General features: G+C 43.5%; 2 protein-coding genes across 4 annotated transcripts in view; both read right to left on the bottom strand.

Annotated features, from left to right (window-relative positions):
* lrrk1 (leucine-rich repeat kinase 1) overlaps positions 1–12,432 on the bottom strand; it is a 116,843-nt gene extending 104,411 nt beyond the window's left edge. For both annotated transcript variants that reach the window (XM_075460818.1, XM_075460912.1), the window contains exons 1-2: positions 12,162–12,432; positions 9,212–9,320 (exon numbers count right to left, since the gene is read on the bottom strand). In XM_075460818.1, the coding sequence (XP_075316933.1) occupies positions 9,212–9,275 (64 nt within the window). In that variant the 5' untranslated portion in view covers positions 9,276–9,320; positions 12,162–12,432. The remainder of the gene's footprint in view (positions 1–9,211; positions 9,321–12,161) is intronic.
* A 2,765-nt stretch (positions 12,433–15,197) lies between these two features.
* aldh1a3 (aldehyde dehydrogenase 1 family, member A3) overlaps positions 15,198–26,172 on the bottom strand; it is a 37,360-nt gene continuing 26,385 nt past the window's right edge. Inside the window, exons 9-13 of one of the 2 annotated variants that reach the window (XM_075460650.1) lie at positions 24,353–24,537; positions 23,885–24,049; positions 18,682–18,839; positions 18,267–18,341; positions 15,198–18,080 (exon numbers count right to left, since the gene is read on the bottom strand). In XM_075460650.1, the coding sequence (XP_075316765.1) occupies positions 18,011–18,080; positions 18,267–18,341; positions 18,682–18,839; positions 23,885–24,049; positions 24,353–24,537 (653 nt within the window). In that variant the 3' untranslated portion in view covers positions 15,198–18,010. Of the gene's footprint in view, positions 18,081–18,266; positions 18,342–18,681; positions 18,840–22,830; positions 22,965–23,884; positions 24,050–24,352; positions 24,538–26,172 lie in introns of those variants that run through there. The other variant, XM_075460705.1, reaches the window with a different exon arrangement.

Here is a 26,172-nt window from a genome sequence, read left to right as displayed (position 1 = left end):
GGATAAACGTAAATATGGTAAAATAGTTATTCACGTCGGCGTTAATGACACCCGGTTACGCCAATCGGAGGTCACTAAAATTAATGTTGCATCGGTGTGTGATTTTGCCAAAACAATATCGGACTCCGTAGTTTTCTCTGGACCCCTGCCAAATCTGACCAGTGATGACATGTTTAGCCGCATGTCGTCCTACAATCGCTGGTTGTCTAGATGGTGTCCAGCAAACAACGAGGGCTACATAGATAATTGGCAATCTTTCTGGAGAAAACCTGGTCTGATGAGGAGAGACGGTATCCATCCCACTTTGGAAGGAGCAGATCTCATTTCTAGAAATATGGACGAATTTATTTGCCACCCTAAAACATGACAACCCAGGGCTCAGACCAGGATGCAGAGTTGTATCTTACACACTTCTCTGCAGCTTCCCACCTGCTGCTACCCACCCAATCAATTAACACAAAAGGAGCAAATCCATCCATCCATCCATTATCTATACCGCTGAATCCGTCGGTCGGGTCGCGGGGGGGCTGGAGCCTATCCCAGCAGTCAATGGGCGAGAGGCAGGGTACACCCTGGACAGGCCGCCAGTCTATCGCAGGGCCACATAGAGACAAACGAGACAAACAACCATGCACGCTCACACTCACTCCTAAGGACAATTTAGAGATGCCAATTAACCTAACATACATGATTTTTCAGACAGTGGGAGGAAGCCGGAGTACAGGAGCAAATCCTCCTGTGCAAAAAAAATTAAAACAAAAACTTTAACTGAACAAAAACATCAAACTATTAAATGTGGTTTGCTGAATATCAGATCTCTCCTTTCGAAGTCTCTAGCCCCTTTCACACTGAGGAATAACCCGCGTTTAATCCGCGAATTTAGCGTGTCCGCTGTTCCTTTCACACTGCCCGGGCTGCCGCGTCAACTCGACTCGCCTTTCGACCCGCGTCGGACCCTAGTCTTTTTGCCGAGCCGAGTTTGATGTGAACGCAATTGACGCGGGTCGGACGTGGGCGTGGCGTGACGTGAGGAGTTTAAAAGACAGAATGGACAGCTGATTCAGAACAACAGCGACAGGTGAGGACAAGTTTCACTCTGTTTTAGCCTACATCAAGTTCGAGACATTTTTGAAGATGGCCAACTGGGGAGACAAGGAGGTCCGCGAGCTCCTCAGCCTCCGAGCAGAGGACGTTATTTACCGCCACATGTCGGGGACTATAGTGCTCTTGTATTCTCCGCATATGTTCTTCGGCGGCATCCCACGTTGTAACCATCCACACCCCGTAAAATAACATCTCCATGAACTGCATATACAATTGCAAAAACGAGTCCTCAAGGTGTATTTAACCCTACCTCCGACGCATGGCTTGTGCCTACGTCATTGTACACGCCCAGCATTTTATGTGTTTCGTGTGATGCTCTGCCTCTAGGCAACGCCCCCTGAACTCGGCTTCAGGCGACACGGGTCACCAACACGCCAAGCGTTCACATTGCTCGACGCAGGTCGAAGTTGCAATTTGGACCCGCTAAGGTAGCGGGTCGCAGTGTGAAAGGGGCTTTAGTTAGTGAATGAGTTGATTTGTGATCATCATATTGATATATTTAGTCTTACAGAAACCTGGCTGCAGCAGGAGGATCATGTTAGCATTAATGAATCAACTCCCTCTGTTTAAATGTTCACGTTCCTCGAACCACAGGCAGAGGAGGAGGAGTGGCAGCTTTTTTCACATCAGGGTTACTAATCAGTCCCAGACCCAAGATTAGTTTGAGCTCTTTTGAATCTCTGATTCTCAGTTTTTCCCACGCAAAGTGGAAATCCCAGAAACCTCTTGTGTTTGTTGTTGTGTATCGTCCACCTGGCCCTTATTCTGAGTTTCTGTCTGAATTCTCAGAGTTTTTATCCCAGTTAGTGCTGAGTACAGATAAAGTCATTGTAGTGGGTGACTTTAATATTCATGTAGATGTTGAAAATGACAGCCTGAATATGAACTTTAATTCTATATTAGACTCTATTGGATTTTCTCAGAGTGTTCACAGACCGACTCACTGCCTTAATCACACCCTTGATCTTGTGCTGACTTATGGCATTGAGAGTGAACAGTTAACAGTGTTCCCTCATAACCCTGTCTTATCTGACCATTTTCTGATAACCTTTGAGTTTACATTACTTGACTATACAGTTTCTGAGAAGAAGTCTACATATAGAAGGTGTCTATCAGAGGATGCTGTAACCAGATTTAAAGAATTAATTCCATCATCCTTTTCTTCACTGCCATGTGCAGATATGACAGAGGACGACTACCTAAACTTTACTCCAGCAGCACTTGATTCTCTTGTTGACAGCACTATAGTTTCAATGCGTACAGCACTGGACAATGTTGCCCCTCTGAAAAGGAAGGTAATCAGTCAGAAGAGGTTGGCTCCTTGGTATAATTCACAGCTGTGTGCTTTAAAGCAGACTGCAAGAAAGCTGGAGAGACAGTGGCGTTTTAGAAGAGTCTCAATTAGTCTGGAAAGATAGTTTAATAACGTATAAGAAAGCCCTTCGTAAAGCTAAAACTGCTTATTATTCATCATTGATAGAAGAGAATAAGAACAATCCCAGGTTTCTCTTCAGCACTGTAGCCAGTCTGACTAAGAGTCCGAGCTCTGCTGAGCCAGTTATTCCTTTAACTCTCAGCAGTGATGATTTCATGAGCTTCTTTATCAATAAAATTGTTTCTATCAGAGAGAAGATTGATGGAGTCCTTCCCACTATTATCAGTGATGTATCATCAAGTACAGCAGCTTTAGAAGTATCTTTAGAACCTGATTTGTATTTAGACGGCTTCTGTCCAGTTGATCTCTCTGAGCTAACAACAGCAATAGTCTCTTCTAAACCATCAACTTGTGTTTTAGACCCAATCCCAACCAGACTGTTCAAGGAGGTTTTCCCATTAATTGACACTTCCATATTGGATTTGATCAATCTGTCTTTGTTGACAGGATATATACCTCAGCCTTTTAAGGTTGCTGTAATTAAACCTTTACTTAAAAAACCTACTCTTGACTCAGAAGTGTTGGCTCATTATAGACCTATATCCAATCTCCCTTTTATGTCTAAAGTTCTTGAAAAAATAGTTGCAGCTCAGCTTTGTGATCATTTCCACAGAAATAATCTGTTTGAAGAGTTTCAGTCAGGATTCAGAGTGCATCATAGCACAGAAACTGCACTGCTGAAAGTTACCAATGATCTCCTCTTAGCCTCTGATAGCGGACTTGTGTCTGTGCTTGTCCTGTTGGATCTCAGTGCTGCATTTGATACGGTCGATCACAGTATCTTATTACAGAGACTTGAACATGTTATTGGGATTAAAGGAACTGCATTACGCTGGTTTAAATCATATTTATCTGATAGATTTCAGTTTGTTCTTGTAAATGAAGAATCTTCCTCACACACCAGAGTAAGTCATGGAGTTCCTCAGGGTTCTGTGCTTGGACCGATTCTTTTCACTTTATACATGCTTCCATTAGGTAACATTATTAGACAGCATGGCATAAATTTCCATTGCTGTGCTGATGATACCCAGTTGTACTTATCTATAAAACCAGATGAACCCAATAGGTTGGTCAGACTACAAGCATGTCTTAAAGACATAAAGACCTGGATGACTCAGAACTGTCTGCTTCTAAATTCAGACAAAACTGAAGTCGTTATCTTTGGACCTGAGCGTTTCAGGGAGAAATTATCTAGCTACATAGTTACTCTATATGGTATTTCCTTGGCTTCTAGTTCTACAGTGAGGAACCTTGGAGTTATTTTTGACCAGAATTTATCATTTGACTCGCATATAAAACTTTCTAGGACTGCCTTCTTTCATCTTCGTAATATTGTTAAAATCAGGAACATCTTGTCTCAGAGTGATGCAGAAAAACTGGTCCATGCATTTGTTACTTCAGGATTGGACTACTGTAATTCTTTATTATTGGGCTGTCCCACATATTCTCTGAAAAGCCTTCAGCTGATCCAAAATGCTGCAGCCAGAGTTCTGATGAGAACTAACAGGAGAGATCATATTTCTCCAGTTTTAGTTTCTCTTCATTGGCTCCCTGTTAAATTCAATATAGAATTTAAGATTCTTCTCCTAACATATAAAGCTCTTAATGACCGAGCTCCATCATATCTTAAAGATCTCATTGTAAGATATTTTCCTAACAGAGCACTTCGTTCCCAAACTGCAGGTTTACTTGAGGTTCCCAGAGTTTCTAAAAGTAGAATGGGAGGCAGAGCCTTCAGTTATCAGGCCCCTCTCTGTGGAACCAGCTGCCAGTTTGGGAGGCAGAGCCTTCAGTTATCAGGCCCCTCTCTTGTGGAATAAGCTGCCAGTAAATGTCCAGGAAGCATATACCCTTTCCACTTTTAAGACCAGGCTTAAAACTTTCCTTTTTTATAAAGCTTATAGTTAGGGATGGCTCAGGTGATCCTGAAACATCCCATAGTTAAGCTGCTATAGGCCTAGACTGCTGGGGGGCCTCATCTGTCACACCTGTCCTCACTTTACTCTCTTTATGTATATGTGACATTATTGTGGTCATTAACTCGTGTTTCCCTGTTCCAACAGATATCCTTTGAATGGTGTTACAGTCCCCCCCCCCCCCCCCCCCCCCCTTTCTGTCTTCTCAAACCCCAGCTGGTGGAGGCGGATGGCCACCCTTCCTGAGTCTGGTTCTGCCAGAGGTTTCTTCCTGTTCAAAGGGAGTCGTTTCTCTCCACAGTCGCCTCAGGCACGCTCAGGCCGGGAGATTGGACCGAAAAAAAAAAAAAAAAAAGTTTCAGTGCAATCTGTTGGTTTCCTTAGCTAGGAAATTGTTTTTGAATTGGCTCTATATGAACGAATTGGACTATTTTATGAATAATTATGATTACAATGAATTGAATTCCAATTGGCTTGAATTGGACTTTATTATCTAAGTGCCTTGAGATGACATTTGTTGTATTTGGCACTATATAGGTCCGTCCTGAGTTCCTCAAAGCTCTGGATGTTGTAGGGCTGTCTTGGTTGACACGCCTCTGCAGCATCGCGTGGACATCGGGGGCAGTGCCTCTGGACTGGCAGATCGGGGTGGTGGTCCCCCTCTTTAAAAAGGGGGACCGGAGGGTGTCTTCCAACTATAGGGGGATCACACTCCTCAGCCTCCCTGGTAAGGTCTTTTCGGGGGTACTGGAGAGGAGGATCCGCCGGATAGTCGAATCTCAGATTCAGGAGGTGCAGTTTGGTTTTCGTCCTGGCCGTGGAACAGTGGACCAGCTCTATACCCTCCGCAGGATCCTGGAGGGAGCATGGGAGTTCGCCCAACCGGTCTACATGTGTTTTGTGGACTTGGAGAAGGCGTTCGACCGTGTCCCTCGGGGACTCTTGTGGGGGTGCTCCGGGAGTATGGAGTGCCGGACTCCTTGATATGGGCTGTCCGGTCTCTGTATGACCGGTGTCAGAGTTTGGTCCGCATTGCCGGCAGTAAGTCGGACATGTTTCCTGTGAGGGTTGGACTCCGTCAGGGCTGCCCTTTGTCACCGATTCTGTTCATAATTTTTATGGACAGAATTTCTAGGCGCAGCCAGGGCGTTGAGGGGGTCCGGTTTGGCGACCTCAGAATCGGGTCTCTGCTTTTTGCGGACGATGTGGTTCTGTTGGCGTCGTCAGGCCGTGACCTCCAGCTCTCACTGGAGCGGTTCGCAGCCGAGTGTGAAGCGGCGGGGATGACCATCAGCGCCTCCAAGTCTGAGACCATGGTCTTCGGCCGGAAAAGGGTGGAATGCTCTCTCCGGGTCGGGAATGAGATCCTTCCCCAAGTGGAGGAGTTCAAGTATCTCGGGGTCTTGTTCACGAGTGAGGGACGAATGGAGCAGGAGATTGACAGACGGATCGGTGCGGCGTCTGCAGTGATGCGGGCTCTGCACCGGCCCGTCGTGGTGAAGAAGGAGCTGAGCCAGAAGGCGAAGCTCTCGATTTACCGGTCAATCTATGTTCCTACCCTCACCTATGGTCACGAGCTGTGGGTAGTGACCGAAAGAACGAGATCGCGAATACAAGCGGCCGAAATGAGTTTCCTCCGCAGGGTGTCTGGGCTCTCCCTTAGAGATAGGGTGAGAAGCTCGGTCATCCGGGAGGGGCTCGGAGTAGAACCGCTGCTCCTCCGCATCCAGAGGAGTCAGATGAGGTGGCTCGGGCATCTGGTTAGGATGCCTCCTGGACGCCTCCCTGGTGAGGTGTTCCGGGCCCGTCCCACTGGGAGGAGGCCCCGGGGAAGACCCAGGACACGTTGGAGAGACTATGTTTCTCGGCTGGCCTGGGAACGCCTCGGGGTCCCCCCAGAAGAGCTGGAGGAAGTGGCCGGGGACAGGGACGTCTGGGTCTCTTTGCTTAAGCTGCTGCCCCCGCGACCCGATCCCCGGACCAGCGGAAGATAATGGATGGATGGATGGATGGATGGCACTATATAAATAAAAATTAATTAAATTGAATTGAATTCTTCTTCACATCCACCTTAATGTGGGACCACTTCTTCACCTCCACCTTAATGTGGGACCACTTCTTCTTCACCTCTGCTTGTGAGGCTTCTCAGACCCCACAGCATTAACAGCCTCAGGCTCTCCCACCCACTCCTCTTACATTTGCTGCTTATGCCGGAGGACAGCGTGCCAAACAACACATTTTTGCGGGCCTCCACTTCAGAAAGTAGCATCAACATCTCGCTTTCTGTGAAGTTCTGATTTTTTCCCGTTTTATTCATTCTTTTATCTTTATTTTCTGATCGTACACAGAGGGGAATCGCAGGTGCAGGGCTCATTTAAATATGATTTGCATATTTAAGTAGGGGCGTGGACAGGGAGGAGTCGGGTGCTCCGACATGTGCGCTCAATTCCACGTTGATTGGGATGTACAAAGGAAATGTGCTTGGATTGATGCGTCCGCACAGATTCATACATCCGACGTCGGAGGGCATTTGGGTTTGAGCGTACGCCATGTTTCAGTAGGAAATCCACGCAAGTCTTTGTACATGAGGCCCCCCCTGGGCTCTATTTTCTGTTGTGTTAGGATGTAACACAGCCGATAACTTCAAAGCCATTTTCACACATACTACAGTCCTGAATCATTCAGTTGGGGAGGGCTGGCATGTGACATCCAGTGCATTTGTTCCCAACTTCTTTACGGGACTTTCTACCGAGCCCCCTCATTAAATGTCCAGAAGATGAAACAACATCTGGTGTTGTTATCAACAGAAAAATGACAACCCAACACACTTTTCCCATCACATTGGGCCTCAACATCTCTGGTGTTGATGCATGAAAAGGACTTCCTGCCACCACAGTCCTGTTATATCAGGAGCTCATGGCTTCCATGCTCAGTATGAGTCCAACTGCAAACCCTTTCATGGCTACCAGGGCTGTACAGCCTACAACAAGGACAAACAGGACACAGGTTGACATATCTGGGAGACTTTCTTTAGAAGTCTGGGTATATGTAATGCTTGCTACTGTAGTTCCTGCTGAGTCAATTAAAAGCCAACACAAAGGTGAGACTATGCGCTTGGTCCTGTTTGAACTCACATAAAGACTGACGGAGCGCTTGTGTCCTCTGTGCATGCACGCAGTGCGGACAACAGGAAGTAGATGCAACGATCTGTGGAACCACAGCCACCCTGCCTGGCAGCTGCTTCCCCTCACACTTTGCACTTTCCATATCCACACACACACACACACACACACACACACACACACACACACACACACACACAGCAGTAAGACTGTACCTCCTGTACACACCAACTTTGGTGTGCTGTTCTTGTGCACTTTCTTACAGTTATGGTTAGTCCACACATGATCACTGAGCATGATTCATTTGACCAAAAAAAAAAAATCAGAGATGCTACTCTTACATGGATATTGTGCCAATATTAGCAAACAGCCAAAGAAGAGCTATGAAAGCAGATATCCTGAAGCTTTGCATCTGTTGGCATCTATTTGCTGCTGTTGTATTCCCAGCTGAAAGGTGTGGACACTAATCCTTGCTCATTTGCACATGTATTCATTGATTTTTTTTTTTTTCCCCCCTGAAATGAATAATGCAGTGATGTTCTAAGTCTTGTGCCCTTTTGAAGCGCTGATGAGCCCTGCCTGAGCCTGTGCACCCGGCTGGGCTGTGGAGGCTGCTGCACAGACGAGTGTGGGGGGGGATCCTTTTCTGCACGCTAAGCAGAATGCCAGAAAAGACGTTATCAGAACATACCAACCTATTTCCAAGACAGCCTGCACCAGATTTTGTGCAGTTTTTGTTCTTTGATTTATTTCAGAAAGTTTTTTGGTCTATTAGCTGTTTTCCAGCTAATAGCTCACATGTAGTTCATTACAACCGGATGTCTTTACAAGTCCTCATCCAAATTTGATAACAATAGCACGAAAAATGTGTATAATGCCGCTTTTTCAAAAGGTATGTCCAGGAATTCTCCAAAAAGGGCTCCACAAGTTCCAAAGAAATGTTGCTCTTTGTCTGATTGCCTATCCAGACTCCAGCATGACTGCAAGCAACCATTCAGTTCTCATGTCTGTTTTGCCTGATTTTTGCCTCTAACCAGAACCCAGTTGCTGCTTCTTCCACATGAACACCTACCTACTGCCTCCTTTACTGCTATCCCTCATCATCTTTCTGTCTTTCTGGCCCCTAAAACAGAAGCAGCATATACAATGAACAGATGAGTAAAGGATCCTGCGGAGAGTGTCCCAGCAGAGATTCATATGCTGCGGTCTCCACCTGACCCCGTCTTTTAGGTGCAGAGGAGAAGACACTTTCCAGTGTCTGAAAACAATTTATCCCTACGGTAATGAATGCAGCTGTGGATCTGTCCCCCTTCATCTGGTGCCATCTACCACTCAGTTGTACTCCACTGTGCCGTTGGCGGCTTGCAGGGAAACAAGAAGTATGTTGTGATATGAAACTGTCAACCTGTGTTCACAAAGTTTACTGCATACATACAGGCAAAACGAAACATTCATGGTTTCACTTCTCTGTTGCTAAATTTAAGCAGTGCTGCTGTCACTTCAGACAGAGATAGGGCTCAGTTTGTGCTCACACTCTCCTGAAGCTGCCTGATGAATCTAACACCACCGTATGAGCCGAGCCAAGAAGAACAGCGTATGTAGAGACAGCCACCAGATGCTGGGAGAGTACCCACCGTTTTTCTGCTCCATGTTGCTGAGAGTCTCTCTGGTATCCAGGCCAATAGACCAGTAGGACATTCCTGCTGAAATCAGTGAGCACGATCAGAGCAGAGTTCTTCTGGCCTGCAGAGAGATAAGAGAGCCGAGCTGAAGAACAAACATACTCATTCAAATCTTCCTTACTGTTCAGAGAAATGGAGGACCACTGCCAGTATTGTACCAGCTTTATAAACACTCATCAGTCCTTTTATCAGAAAATGCATACATTATTGATGAGCATGTTCAACCAATCATGTGGCAGCTGAGTAAAGCATGAAAAGTGAACAGAAATTCTACGGAGAGGAAGCCCTGGTTAGAGAGGATCCGCCACTCTGGTTGGAGGGGACGTAAATGAAAAGAGAAGCCAGATCCAATTTGTTAGAAAAACAAGTCCAAACCCAGAGCAGGCAGAACCCAGAACCCGGAACCCTGCAGCACCCAGTACACATGACAGCAAGTTCCCTCCCTGAATGCAACACTGGCCTCAACACTGTACAGCTCCATTTGGACCTGAAACTGAAGTTTCAGTCTTGAGTGCTTCAGGAAGGGCCTGTGTGTGTGTGTGTGTGTGTGTGTGTGTGTGTGTGTGTGTGTGTGTGTGTGTATACAAACACACACACACACACATATATCAGAGCACACCACTGAAGTCCCAACTGATGTGTGACAGAGGCTAAAGGTTGATCTTTTCTGTTGGGAGGGATGAAATGAAACTGAAGTGGCCCACAGAGTTGACCTCTTCAGCTTTTCAGACGTACATCCCAGGAACTTTAAGCTCAACAACTACCGGAATCATTCGGTGAAGAGAAAAGTTCAAATATGGCACTGCAGATACTCCCTTCGATGGCATTTATGCTCACTGGATTCAAAGTCCTGGAACTCATGCCACAGCTGTTGGAGGGTCTGTCTGTGCACCTACTCAGGGAATTTTGGGCCCCATGAAAATCATTTTTACTGGGCCCCCAAACATTGGAATGCTATCTTACATAAAGCTATGCATTATGATGGTATATTTGACGAGAAGAGAAGAAAAACACGACAGTTGACTGGTAGGTAAGCACTGATGGAATTCATTTAGAACTTTGACACTAATTCTAAACTCTAAATCAGGGGTCCCCAACCACCGGGTCGCGGACCGAGACATTCCAAACCGGGCCGTGAGATTGGGGAAAAAAAAAAATTTAATTTATTTTTATTTTTTTTAATTTAAAAAAAAGACATGGAAATCGGGAATTCTTTCATTTCACTCGCTAGATTCTATACTTGGAAACTGCATAGATTGCATTATAGGAGGCCGATTGTGCACGTTTATTTTTTTCATTGATGACTGTCTGTCTGTCATCATATCCTGATTATCCTAATTTGTAAAAGCGTCTGCTAAATGTAATGTCTGTTGAACGTAAAGTACAATAAAAAAAAAAGTAACCCCCCCCCCCCGACCGGGCCGCAGGAACAAATTGCATGAACCAAACTGGTCCTTGGTGCTGAAAAGGTTAAGGGACCCCTGCTCTAAATTGGGCTGCCTGAAAAATACAATACATAAACTCTTCAATCAAAGTAATAGCAATCATCATCTGTGGAGAACAAAAAAACACCATCAGAAAACCAAACGGCCATTTTGTTTTACTTAAAGGTGGTAGCATTGGATTTGAAAGGATACATATATGAGGTTAATCTATTTCATCTTCTGATTTCTAACATGTGAACTTCTCTGATTGGATTGAGTCTGCTGCACACACCACACATGTTCTCCTCTGTTCCTACTGCACTTCTTCTATTTCAGTCACAGCTGATATATCTTATATATTTGATGTGTATGGATTTGTCCTGCATTTATTTCAGTGTGCAGACATGCCTGACATGTCTGACATGCATACAGACCTTTGAGTGTGTATTTATCCTTGTGTTGTATAATATGCTTTGGTTCTGGGCTTTTTAGAGTCTCTGTGTGACTTCAGTTTTGGAAGGAGTTGATGGTTTACCTGTTTTGATTTATCCTTATTCAATAAAGGGACGGAATGTTACACTTTGACGTGTATTTCTATTTATATGGGATGTGTATTTTATACGACGGAGTATTAGGGCCACACTGAGGAAGAAAAAAAAGTCATACATTTATGAGACTGGTTCTTTCTGTGGAAAAGATGCCTTTTCTTGCATAGTCTTTCTAAAGCCCTGATACTTATGACAATGTGATGCTGATGTGCCAAAAGATTAAGTTTCTCCTTGTCTGTGAAACCTAAAGTACAAATCCCCAAAATGCTCCACGGTCCTCATTTTAACAACAAGTCTGTGGCCCTAATATTCCGTCATTTTATATATATCCTGACAGTCTCTGGGAAACTGTAAATGATGTAATGATTGCAACATCATGATGATCCCAAACGTGTAAATAATGACAGTGGCTCTAGTTACATGTGATAACAATGTGCAGTGGGCAGTGGAAGAACTTTTGGTTTCCGTTTGTGGGATGAGATTAAATAGATCCTGGAACTTAGCCTGGTCTGGAGCAGGCTCGCTCCACAGAATAAATCTCCATGGTAACTTATACCAGAACATATCCTACTGCCCCCCATCCTGCTTTTGTGCAACAGGATCATGGATCAGATCTGGCTTAATCCCTTAAGATTTGTGCAACGGACCTCTGGACTTTTCTCCTTTAATTATTTATTTTGTACCCCCCCCCCCCTGCTCCTCCAGCTCCCCCCAGCTAAGCTTTAAGTTTAAATGCCCAACCAGAGGCCAGCTTCAGCCAAGGCTCCGAAGAAGAGAGCAACTCCAGAGGAGACAGCTGAGCATATTTGGTTTCCTGCTGTTCCTGTGGCAGCTTCACACTGACACACCTCATTAGGCTGAACTTTAGCCCTTCCTGCCGGTGCTGCTGCCCAGCACCAGCCTGGCCAGAGGACGGGGAACCCCACTCACCTCGCAGCCGGCGGGTCCTCCGCGCATCTCGGCAGCTCCTCCGCAGACTCGGTCCCGTCTGTCGGCACTTCCGGGTTCCTGGTTCCTGGTTCTGACTCTCTCACCGGGACACACGCCGCAGCACGGCGGGGCTGGATAATACAGCTACTTCCGCTAATCACTTCCAAAGTAACACCACACCCGCTTTATTAAAAACAACCCTTCCGGGGAAGTTTTTCCAAAATAAAGCCGAAGTCGGTTCATTGTGGCAACTAAAGCCAAAGAACTCGTCACGTGAGCAAATCAGCGCGCGGGTCCTCAGCTCGACTGTCAGAGGTAAACATGTGATGACGTCACATAAGTTAAGCATCTGCCAGTACAAAAAAATTAGAAATCAGAAAACTCCACGTTGCTGCGTGCTGGGCCCCCTGAGGAAGTGAAGTGAAATTTATTTATACAGCAGCAACAAAGCGATCCTAAGTGCTTTATAACACAGAAACAACAATCAGGTACAGAAATACAGAAATAAAAACATCAAAAAATCAAACACAGAAATACAGATACAGAACATCAATCAGGTCATTTTAGCTAACAGTAAGATTGGTATAACTATAACATAACTATAACAGGTCATTTCAGAATCAGAATCAGTTTTATTGACTAGGAATTTGCTGCAGCGCAAGGTGCAAACATGTAACATAGGATATAATGATAAAAATAAAGAATAAAAATACATGAATATAAAATGTACAAGGTGTGTACAACAATACACAGTAACCAATATACAGAGCAACAACAGTGCAGCTTCATTTTAATGATGGTAAAGTGACTGGGGCAGGTTATGAGGTGATTATGAAGTGTTCATAAGTCCAACTGCAAGGGGGAAAAAACTGTTTTTGTGACGGGAGGTTCTGGTCCGAATGGACCGAAGCCTCCTGCCCGAGGGGAGTGGTGCAAATAGAGAAGGGTCAGCTGTGATCCGACCTGCTCGCCCCACAGTCCTGGAGACGTGCAGGTCATGGATAGATGGGAGGCTGCAGCCGATCAGCTTCTCAGCGGAGCGCACACCTCGCTGCAGTCTGAGTCTGTCCCTGGGAGAGGCCCCGGGATACCACACCGTGATGGAGGAGCAGAGGATGGACTCCATGATGGCCGTGTAGAACTGCACCATCAGCTGGGCCGGCAGCTTGGCCTTCCTCAGCTGTCGCAGGAACTACATCCTCTGCTGGGCCTTCTTGGTGAGGGAGCTGATGGTCGGCTCCCACTTGAGGTCCCGGGTGATGGTGGTGCCGAGGAACCGGTGACAGTCCGCAGTGGTGATGGGGGTGTCAGTGAGGGCGAGGGGGGGCAGGGGGGCTGTGGATTTCCTGAAGTCTACGACAATCTCCACTTTCTTCTGGGCGTTGAGCTCCAGGTTGTTGCTGCTGCACCAGGTCACCAGCCGGTCCACCTCCCTCCTGTAGGCAGTCTCATCGCCGCCCGATGAGTAAACTAACAAAAACTAACAAACATGGATAAACTTTCCTCTAAGAGGAGGCATTTAAAAATATAGCTAATAACAGAACGGTTGATATAATGAATGATAAATCTTTACTACACTAAGTACAAAGCCGTTCGGTGGTCTATAAATTTAATGGGAGTATTTTAAAGTATTATTTAACTTGAATAATAAAAAAATTCATCTAAGAGGAAATATTAAGGTTGATATAGTGGTAATAGGTCTTATAGACCATTTGAATATGACTACGTTTTCCTCCTAGTGAAGCATTAATAAGACCAATCTATTTTGAACTGCAGTGAAGTGGATCAGCTGCAGAGGTGCCCTGTTCTGCTGTTAGGGACTGCTGTGTCCCGGGGGTGTTGGCATTGTATAAATTAAAGTTTGAAATGTTCCACGTGGTACTGGAACAGCTGTCCCTGTCCCTTCTGCTCAGTGACTGCATCCCTGCAGGACTTAAAATGACATGAAAACACAAAGCATTGTGCTTCTGGGGAACAGCAAAACTGCACCAGAGGAGGCAGATGTTTGCAGCTGGGTTTTTCTTATCCAATATACAAATAATAGCAGGTCCAGGGTGTGTGAATACATGTCTAACCTCTTGACAGGGTTCTCTGATGGTGACACCATAAATAAAACAGATTTTTGCTCCCACAGTCAGGGAACATTCAGGAAGCATGCGCTGCCAATGCTGCTCCCTTTGCAACGTTTTGCAACTGGGCAACACACAGAAAAGCTGGGGTCAGCTGGGCCTACAGACTGTACACTGTGTTCTTTTACCACTATATTTCTACTTTGTGCAGGTTTCACTACTGGTTAGCACTGGATGTAAAGGCCAACAGGATGAATGAACTCCCAGCTGGAGCCAAACAGGGATGCAGATTACTGTGCAGAGTCTTTCTCTCTCTCAACTGAACCTTTAGATAACCAGAGGCAACTAACCTGAGACACAACCATCTGCAGCAGCTGGCAAGGAGAGCAAAACTATTTCTATTAGACTGCAAGAATGTTATGACTCATAACAGCAGCTGACTGAATCCTTATCCAAAGTGTGGGTAACAAATGGGAACCAGAGAGGATGTTCATTGTGGTGATTTGTGTTTGTGTGGATGGAGCATGGGGATTTCCTCTGAAAGTGACATTTATTTGCTTGTTCAGCTCCTCCCAGAGAGCACTTTACTCTTTGTTTGTGTTCCCGTCTGCTCCTGGTACTTATAAAGCAGTAAGTGGACTGTAAATATGTAGCGCTCTTCTAATCTAGTTGACCACTCAAAGCGCTTTTACACTACACGTCCCATTCGCACAACTTTGTCTATAGAATGTTACAGGCTGCACCGTGCTGTATCAAACACTTTCACGCACACAGATGGACACATCGGAGGCAAAGGGGGGGTTCCAGTGTCTTGTCCAAGGACACCGGTCCGGGCAAGCAGCAGCCAAACCAGACCTTTCAATGTGGGACAAGTGCTCTTTGTCCTGGCTACAGCCGCCTGCATGTTGCCTGCCTGCATCTCTGTCATTATGTTAATACTCCCAATGTAATGCACCATGACGTAGGCTTATTAATGAAAAGCGTTTATTATACAGAGCATATGTTACTGTAATGTTGAAGTTGCATACATGTGTCTGTTTCATGTTTGACTGACTTTCAGTTTCCTGAATCTAATGCAAATAACAATAACATCTGTAGAAACAAGCAGAAAACAGATCATTGTTACAATCAATAATCCACGTCTACTAAACACAACGTGTACAGTTGCAATGGAACTACTTTCTGCTGAAGGAATAGCAATTATTTCTACTGTGTGGATTCTACATGCCTCATTAGGACTGGGATTAGTTTGAAAAGCAGAATTATACCAGAAAAGGTTCTGATGGGGTCACACACCCACCCTAACATGCTATCCTGTGTGTGTGTGTGTGTGTGTGTGTGTGTGTGTGTGTGTGTGTGTGTATCCCATACATTAAATGTGCAGACGAGTTCCACATAAAAAACAAATATGATGGTTGAAAAATAACAAAAAGCAACACTAAAGTGGCCATAAATATCCACGAAAGGACAAAAATGTCACTAAAAAGTCAACTACCTGAGGAGGAAGTTCCTTCTGTCATGTGAAAGTGAAGAAAGATTTTCTTCATCATGTTTAGTCAGTTCATACTAAATCACAGCAGGTACAGTAGAGTATCTGCATGTATCATTTACTCTGTAACGGCAGATTCAAATTTATTAGCTTTTTCTTTGTAAAGAGCACTTTGCTTAATTCTTTCGGTGCCATTGACGTCTATAGACGTCAATTTAAAAAAAAACGTTCACTGCCAAAGACGTCTATAGACGCCAATTGCGTTTTTTAACGGAGCGGGCTGGGGGACAATCTAGCGGAGTTTGTCACTAAATCTTGGGCTTGTAAACACTAAACAGAGAATGTACTGGCAAAATTACCCGCAAGGTGGCAGCAGTGCCACTTTGCACAAAAAAAAAAGCTCGTTTTCTCCATTCTTTTGGTCAAACAGCTGTTTTTGGTGAAACCAACCTATGTTCTACTGTCTATTACTAAAGGACTGAAAATGGTAGAAACAAACTTTTTTTTCCTGATCAAAGAAGAGAGTGAACTCTTTCTTTTGGTAATTTCGGTGTGTACATAGTCATAAGACACACTTCTCTGTGGGTCTTGGAAAATCAGTCAAAATACTGTAAAACACTTGGCAGTATGGGTCTCTCTGAACTGAAAATGTCTGGCAGCCAATGAGTTAAAAAGAGAAAACGCAACTCATTAACTCAAAATCTTGCAGAGAAATATAATAATTGAATAATATGGCTCAATGAAGATAATTACCAAAGATGTAAGTTCTAATGCAGTCAGGAAAATGCTTCACTGGAAATATATAAAAGTAAGCAGCAAAAGAGAGATGCAGCAGATCTGGAGGCTGTCTGTGGGAGCAGCGCACGAGAACGGAGAAGAAACCCTGATCAATAACCTGGATGAACAGCAGTAAAACAGAACCTGAGCTTTAGGAAACATCAGCCCTAACCCATGGAGCACTGACTGCAACAGGCTAAACTTCATCACCCAGCAGCCAGCTGACTGCCAGAGAAAGATCAGTGAAGAAGTCTGAGTGGGGGTCACTATCAACGACCCGGGTACAGGAACCACCTTAATGGCAAGTAGGGAAACTTCATCCTCTGGTGAAGACCTTTAGATGGTGTGTTCTCAAAAAAGTGATTCTGTAATTTCTTACTTGTGATTGGTGAAATAAGACTTTCAATGAAACTGTCTTAAATTGAAACCAAAGTACAAATTCCTTGATTTTTGATTAATTACAAGAATCTCACATTTCTGTAAGTTCAGCTGAGCTTCTGTACTCCACAAACTGAAAATTTACTCATATTTTCATAAAAGTATTAAAAGATACTTCAAAAGAATTTGGAAAAAACTTAATGGATATGTAACTGATTTTTATGTAATGGACCTAAAGCAAATAGTCAAAACTGTAAAAATGAAAATGTTTCTTCAAAGGTTTTATGGGTTCTAGCCTACTGACAGTAAGGACAGGAAATAAGGCAAAGTGAGGAGGGGTGACATCCAGCAAAGAGCCCCGGACTTAAACCTGGCCCAACTGCCATGAGGTCTTACAAAATGTGTACGTGGGGCACCAGCTCAAGCAGTTGTGCCTTGCCAAGCCCCAAAATAAAAAAAATATTTTTTAAAAAAGGGAAAAAGTCCAAAGAAAACCAAACTGGGTGTGGTACAAACCCAACACCTCTCTTCACCTCCAGAACACCGTCCTCACACTGATGCATGGTGGTGGCAGTATCGTATGATTGGAATGTTTTTCATTGGCTGGGCCTGGCAAATTGGGCAGACTGGGAATGAGGTTCATTGTTCAAAATGCCAATGACCCTAAGCAGAATGCTGCAGCACCACTTGAGTGGTTTGAAGGTAAAAAAGTCATGGGATGGTGTAATTAAAGCCCAGACCTCCATCTGACTGAGAATCTGTGGCACAACTTGAACACTGCTGAACACCAGCAGAGCTCAGGCAGTCTAAATCCCAGTGGCTAAAAGTGCCAACTCAGAGACATTGATCCGTAATTGTTGCCAAAAAGTTTCAGTTGAATGAATTCCAGGTTTTATGTAAATGAAACAAGTGAAGTGTCCTAATGGCTAAAGACTTTTTGAGGGAAAAGTATTGACATGAGTGAGGCTGTTGAGTAAACTTTTATGCATATGAGCGATCTATCCCATGAAAGGTGAACCAACGATGACAGCTGTAGTGATTTACTATACTGTACATTGGCATAACCCTGCTATTGATATAGTGAGCATGACTGAAGACATCAATGAGATTGTGTTGGTTGTAGACAATTGTTCTTCTCATGTAGTTTCAGTCAGCTTGAAGGTCACAGTTTTCACTTCGGAGTACTCAGCCAGTGCGTACTCTCCACTGAGGGGGCAGAGACAGAAGGAGAGGTAGAGAAAACATGTTCATTTATTTGTTTAATTGTGAGAGAGAAGAAGACATTGCCTCTGGTAAGAGTGGTGTATTAACTGCACAGATGTATAGAGAAAACGTGTTCAACAAGTATACTGGAAAGGTGATGGAACGTGAAGAAACACCGATGGCGCTTACAGCTCTCGTCCATTGCCTGACATCTTATATCCTCCGAAGGGAGCCTGGACATGAAGGGCGTTGTAGCAGTTTATCCTTAACAGACAGAGTGAGACAATGAGGGCTCAGTTGTTGCTTTTTTTAAATCTGTCGTCAGTTTTTTCATTAACTAAGAAAACACATTTTTAAAGGCCCTTTGAATTATTTCAGTAGAATTCAGTTTTTTAAAAATAAAGGCTGACTGAAACATCTGTAAAAGAATGACTCATTTTACTGCACGAACATAAAAGAAAAAAATCTTTTGAGATCAGTCGTGTAACTGTGCATTAGACAGCATTTTGTCCACAACTACTTTTTATTTTCTATCATAACTCAAGGAATGCCCTGCTTGCCCAAATGGTTGGTTGTGCCGTCAGCACTGCGAACAGGGACTCACCAGACAGTTCCAGTTTCCATGGCTGCAGACACAGACAGAGCTCGGTCCGTACTTTTTGTGAAGACTGCTGAAACCAGGCCATACTGAGAGTTGTTTGCCCTCTCTACAGCCTCCTGTTGGCTCTTGAAGCTGAATATACACTGCACTGGGCCAAAGATCTGCAAGAGGAAAGACATCAGTGACAACCATATAGAGAGAAGTGATGCAAAATGAAATGACAAAAAATTGTACTGAACAGGAAGAGTCACACTTTGGGGTTTTTCAAATGGATAACTGCCTGTAAGATTTAAATCATTCAGTCCCTCTGCAGTCTGCATTGATTTAAAGCTCTCATTACATCCCAGCATGTTAAAGGACAAGACCGTTTTTTTGACATTGGGCCCTTGATTTCACAGTATAACATGACGTTCTACTCACCCCTGCTTGTTGTTGGTAATTTGGAGCTGTTCCGAAGATATTCGAGAGGCGTCTGGCTGCTCTCTTGAGATATTCGGCCATGAAACGGTTTCCTATGGGCAAGTTTATACAGGCACAAACTATGCTGTTTATAATTTATTAATTACTGTACACTAGCACTGATAACGTGGAGGTGCGTCGCTTACTTAAAAAAATCCGGGTTACTGTAATTCAATGGCGATTTTAGGTGGTGGCCAAGGGTGGCCAGGGCCACCACTGAAATGTCATTGGTCACCCTGATGGCCACCCTGGTAAATGATCAAGTTCGTCAACACAACAAACAAGAGAAACGCTATCAGTCAATGGTGATGGCTGGCTGACGGATCTAGGGTCATTTTTACATTTTGAACTAACACAATAATGGTCGGACTGATGCTGCAGAGAGCTGATTTCTGATCAGTTTTTCGAGTGACCATGCAGGTCTGGGCGGCTATGGCTTATTTTATTGTTCAACATCTGGCAACCCTGCTCAGTAGAGCCAACGCAAGATGAACACTGCCTGTCACCTGCAGCTCCCGCGAAACAGGATCAGAGAGACCGCATCCATTAACTGGATTTATCAGATTCATACAATAAGGTATGGTAATATAATGATTTATGTCGTAATTTGCTCTGAGTGTGTAGGGGAACTTTATTCAACAAACTTTATGTAAGAGGAACAGCTAAAAGACGAGAGGAGGGCACACGTTTTAGCTAAAACCGCAGCCTGCAAACCAGTTAGTCAGTTTCTTTTTTGTTGTTGCTAACAGGATAAATTGAATATGAAACCGTTCAGGACAGGAGCAACATACGTTTCTCGAAAGTTAGGTACTTTCATGAGTAGGATACAGACAGCAGTAGGCTAGCAGCTAATTTATCCTGCTGTATGTCAAAACCTAGCACATGAAGTCAACGTTTGAAGTAAGCCGGACTCTGAAGTTGTGGTGACTTTGACAGTGAGGAGCCTCTTGTCCGTGTCTTCAACCCATTTGAAGAATTAACAACTATAGTTTAAGTAAAGTTGGAGTGATTCATTGAAGTGAAGTCCAGATCACGGTCACCAGCCCCCTGTAACCCACAGCGCAGGTCTACTTCAGAGTGTGACTTCACCCACCCATAGCTAAACATGCTATATTTGACCACAAATGTATCAATATATCGTAATCCTGTTGTTCAAACGCAGCGAAAATAAATTGTCATTCACACAAAATCATGATACATGCATCAAAGTGTAATATGGTTTCGAAACGTTTATAATTCCTCATAGAAGGAAGGCGCTGTACAAAATAAAAGTATTGTAACGACCCAGAATTAAGGTAAAAGCACACGGACTGGCTTGTTTCCTCCTCTCCCTGTCAATCACTGGACCGCAGGTCATGTCACTCAGGTGTGGGCTGGTGATTGGGGGAGAGGGGTGGGCGTGGGCCAGTCTGTGTGCAGGTTTGGTGCTCTCCTGGGGCTGGTTGCGGAGCAGGACTGAGAGTCACCCGTGTTCTTTGATTGTACTGCTAGTGTAAAACTTAATAAAGAGCAGTTCGGCAACCGCCGGTCTCAGAGCCTCCGTGAAGTCACTACAGTATTATTATTATTATTTTCAAGCCAGTTCGGGTCTCATTCATGAAACGGATTTGCACAAAAAAATCTCCAGATAACCACTAGCTACGTTTTACCTCATGTCACGGTTAGCCACAAGATAGCTTTTCAAGCCAGTTCGGTAACTAGATAGCTGGTGCTACCTAACTGAAAAACGTTGATAACTAGCTAGCTACTGGCTAGCCTTTGACATATTGAACTGAAACCAATTGAAGTTGTGGCATTTCATATCATTGTTGTTCTATGAACCGTTCTTAAAAAGTCTGCTATTTGGCGTTGGCTAGTATGCTAGTGGTGGCTAAGGCTAGGAGAATTTCTGTGTTTTTTGGAACCATACAGAGGAGTTTTTCAGCTCTTAAACTCATCAAAAATCACCTGCGTTCAACTACGTCAGAGAACAGACTCACAGGTTTAGCAATTCTCAGTTTGAGATCGAGATTGAGTCTAAACGTGCAAAACATTTAGATTTGGATGAGTTTGTTAAGAGATTTGCTGCACAGCACAGCAATCGTCGCATACAGCTTCTGTAAATTTGATACTGTATAGCAATCAGTTGATATACATGTTTTGTTATTGTTAATGGGGGGAAAACATTTCTGCTGCTGCAATAATCCCAAGGGAAACACTGTTTTAATGTACTAAAAAGTGGAATGCTCATGTATGTAGACCAAATATTGAATTTATCACACTTGGGTGTTGAAAAAAATGTTGTTTATGGGCTCATATAAAGTACAAAGTAAGATGGGCTTCCTAAAAAAATTGCCACCCTACAATATATGCCTGCCACCCCTCTACCACCCCATGTATAAATCTCTAGAATCGCCACTGCTGTAATTTTGAATTTTTGTCGTAAAGTGGGTGTTACTGACGTCATCATCGTGCTACTACCACAGACAGCTGTCTGTCTGTCTGTGGTAGTAGCACGATGATGACGTCAGTAACACCCACTTTACGACAAAAATTCAAAATTACAGTAACCCGGATTTTTTTAAGTAAGCGACGCACCTCCACGTTATCAGTGCTAGTGTACAGTAATTAATAAATTATAAACAGCATAGTTTGTGCCTGTATAACGTTGCCCATAGGAAACCGTTTCATGGCCGAATATCTCAAGAGAGCAGCCAGACGCCTCTCGAATATCTTCGGAACAGCTCCAAATTACCAACAACAAGCAGGGGTGAGTAGAACATCATGTTATAATGTGAAATCAAGGGCCCAATGTCAAAAAAAACGGTCTTATCCTTTAATATCAGGTGTCAGCTTGTTTATCAGACCTCCTGCAGTGAAGGCGTTTACTGTACACTGATCAAAGTAACAGTTTATCAAAGAATGTGAGATGCTGTACAGATCATTTATTATTCATTGATGGAATATCTTTGTGGGGATAACTACTCAATGTAATTTCCGAGGCTTCTTTAAAACATCAGACATGTAAAGGTTTGTAAAAAATCTCTCAGTCTCTGAACTTAAAAACTAAAAAAAACTATCATAGTGCTTGCTTTGTCCCAACCTCTGAATAAATAGATTCTTTGTCAGAAAAGCAGACATTTACACGTTTACACATGAGTTATTACTGCATGACCATCCCTTGGAGGAGCTCAGTAGGCATGTACCAAACTGAGAATATGCAGAAATGCAGAACACAAGAACAAGATGCTCATTTAGGGACAGGAAATTTGATTCAGCTATACATGTATGCAGTACATAAGACGCCACTCTAACAAGAGTACATTTATTTTTGTCTCTCACAATTAAACTAATAAATAAATAAAAGTAAGTAGCTTAAGGATATTAGCAAATATTCAGAAATTTTCAGATTGAGTGAGTCTTGGTTCTGAATAGCTGTTCCCAAGATAGTAGTTGAACAGTAATTTCAACTTCATTTCATTTCAATCTTTATTGTCAGAGGACAATAAAGTTAACCAGAAATTGTTGGACAGTCTACCTCTTACAGGTTCACTCTTTTTTTTTAAAAAATAGCTGCCTGTCTTTTTAGGCAATATTGACCGGTAAATGATAAACTAACAATCTGGTCAACATACAGATCTTTATTTGAAGCACAATTCCACAAGACGGGTAACTAACTGAACAGAGTTGGTGCTTACTTCACTGAGCTGAAATTTAAACTTAAAACATCTCAAGAAAAATTAAATAAACAAATCTAAATTAAAAGTGCAAGTGTTTTAAGGACCCCAGCCAGTTACTACACTGGTCACCAAGAGCAGCAAATGCTTTCTTTGAGACAGCAGAAATTCCTAAAACAAATAAAAAGATAAAAGCATTTACTTCCCAGGTCAAGAGTTTATAATGCATTCTTTTTAGTCGCACCGTTGAGAAATTGGGTCGACCAAATTGGTCACACTCTAGTAGGGCTGCACGATTATGAAAAAAAATCATAATCACGATTATTTGGATCATAATTGAAATCACGATTATTAATCACGATTATGGAACAACGATAAACAACTGAACTTTATTGCACTTCTTTCCAAAAAAAAAAACATTTTCAGTGCAGAATGTAATTTAAAATCACGAAATGAAATCTAGCTAAGAATGTACTATGTAAGGAATAAACAAAATAAAACTGAAATGCAATTATTATTGCACAGTCTTTGCACAACACCTGCTTTTGTAGGACATCGCTAGCCCTGAATCCGAAGTAGCTCCACACAGCTGAAATTGAGCCCCTTTGAGGGACGAGCTCGTCCTTCTCACCAGAGACCGGCTGTGGGCTTACCTTCTGCCGCAGCTTCAGCTTGGCTCTCGGTCATTTATATCATCCTCACCACCAGTTTTGTCTTCCCTTATATCACTACTACTCTGCTCTCACCACTTGAATTTGACACCACTGCTGGCTGCACTAGTGAGGAGCTGCGCGCTTAACTTACTTGTGGATCAGTTAGGCGGCATAACGAATAGGTCCATGTTCGCCCCCTGGTTGTTGGCGGACTACTGGTTAAATGCTTGCATGCTAGAGTATAATGCAACTGAACCCGCATTAAGAAAATATATGTAAAAAAAGAAAATATTAAAAAATAAAAAATAAATAAAAAAATTTTTTTTTAAATCGCGATTTTCATTTTTCAAATTCGTCGCGGCCAAAATCGCGATTTTGATTAAAATTCGATTAATTGTGCAGCCCTACACTCTAGAGCCCTGCTATATTAAAACAAACCTCTTCCTTAGCAATCCGCATATGATCTTTGACTCCCGAGAAGATGGTGGGTTGAATGAAGAGGGTCTTTTCACCCACAGCTCCTCCTCCATATTCCAGCTTGGCTCCCTCTGTTTTCCCACTCCCGATCAGATCCATAATTTTGTCAAACTGCTGTTGGTCAATCTGGGGAAAGTTTCAGGAAGACAAATAGACAAGCCAATGAAATGTGTTAATAGTATGAGAGTAACCCCTGATTCACTGAGACATACACTGTACCAGGGAAGTTTGGACATGCCTACTTAATCAGAGTGAATGAAAAGGTGTGTCCAAACTTCTGACTGGAGGTAGGCAGGGAGGGATGGATGGTCAAGTAAAACTAAAAGAAGTCTTATCATAAAACTTCTTTTAATTTAGTTGAATAATTTGTAATATTTCATATAAGTCTATTACATAAAATCTACAAACTTTACTGTTTACTGTTTTTACCTGTGGCCCATGTGATGTCTGGGGGTCCAGTGGGTCTCCTATGACGATCCTTTTGGCATTTTCAATGCTGCGACATACAAACTCTTCATAAATAGTTTCCTCCACAAAGATTCTTGATGCAGCTGTGCAGCACTGACCCTGGTTATAAAAAGCTCCTTTCTGAATTTCCTCCACAGCCAACTGCACTGTAGAGACACAGAGTAACAGAGTATTGAGAATGCAGTATTATGTGTTTCACTGACACATGCCTGTGGGAGCATATTCTGGACTCAAATCCATCTCTCGCCAGCTTTAAGGCTATACGAGCCGACAGACATCAGGAGCAGTCGGAACGGTGGAGGTATCGCAGTAGTTGTTAACAACAGGTGGCGTAATCCTGGACATGTCACTTTGAAGGAGATGATGTGTACATGGGACAATGAACTGCTAGCTGTGAGTTTACATTTGCTGGCTGTGAGTTCACGTTATCTAACAAGAGAGTACACTAGTAATTATTCTGGTAGCGGTTTATATAATACCTGCAGTCGCTGCATCAGCTCAGTCATTGCCGGGCTACAAACACAACATCCCAATGCATTCATGATGATTTCTGGAGATTTCAACCAAGTCTCCCCTCTCAGCTACACAGCCAACCTTTAAACAGTTTATCAACTGCTCCACCAGAGAAAGCAAAAAGCTGGGCTTATTATTCTACGCTAGAAGATAGATACAGCTCCTCTGCTCTGCCTCCACTAAAAAAATCAGACCACAATCTGGTTTGCCTCACATCCAACTATACACCTATTGTTAAGTAGTAACCTGTCACAATACAAACATTTAAAGAATTTTCTCAAGAGGCTGAAGATGTACTGCAGGGATGCTTTGAATCCACAGACAGCAGTGCACTCTGTGAGCCACATTGAGGTGATAGCAATGCCATTAATGTGTGAGAGATTACATCCACTTCTGTGTGGAGAGTACCATTCCCACAAGGACAGTCACGTGCTTTCCCAATAACAAACCCTGGATCTCCAGTGACCTGAAAAAGCTGCTGAACACAAAAAAGAAAGCACCTCTTCAACTTTGCCCAAGTCAGGAGAAAGTTCCAGTGCTGTGGAAGGCATCCTGCCATTTCCAGTACCTAAAAAGTCTCGTGCATCTACCCTCAGTGACGACAGACCATTTGCCCTAACATCCCACACCATGAAAGTCCTGGAGAGACTTTTTTTGCATCACCTTAATAACACCTTTCAGGACCCACTACAGTTTGCCTATCGTCCTAGGGTTGGTGTTGAGGGTGCCATCATCTCCCTGCTTGAGCGACCCCACTCTCATCTGGACAAAGCAGGCAGTGCTGGGAGGATCATGTTTTTTCATTTCTTCAGTGCTTGCACCATAGCCTGCAATATCTAAGAAGTTGCAGAAAATATAAGTGGATATCCCCACAACCACCTAGTTTATTGACAACCTGACAAACAGAGCACAGTTTGTGAGACTGAGGGGTTGTGTGTCTGAGATGGAGGTCCACCCCAGGAGCACCACAGGGGACTGTACTCTCATCGCTTCTCTTCACTCTGTACACCTCAGACTGTCAGTACAATCCTATCATCTCCAGAAATACTCAGATGACTCTGCAGTTGTTGGGTGACAAGAGGCTGAATACAGGTCAGTCACTTTGGGGCACCTCATCTTGAACACAAACAGAACAAAAGATGTGATTGTGGATTTTAGGAGGACCGGGAGTAAGCCAAAGACCGTCTCCTTCCTAGGATAAGAGGTTGATGTGATTGAGGAATTACTGGAACAATATAATTTCCCTTTTGGGTAAATAAAGTGTTTTT

The sequence above is a fragment of the Odontesthes bonariensis genome, chromosome 1, assembly GCF_027942865.1.
Source record: "Odontesthes bonariensis isolate fOdoBon6 chromosome 1, fOdoBon6.hap1, whole genome shotgun sequence".
In the NCBI taxonomy this organism is placed as follows: domain Eukaryota; kingdom Metazoa; phylum Chordata; class Actinopteri; order Atheriniformes; family Atherinopsidae; genus Odontesthes; species Odontesthes bonariensis.
The sequence above is the reverse complement of the archived record's forward strand: the minus strand, read 5'-3'. Positions and strand labels throughout refer to the sequence as shown.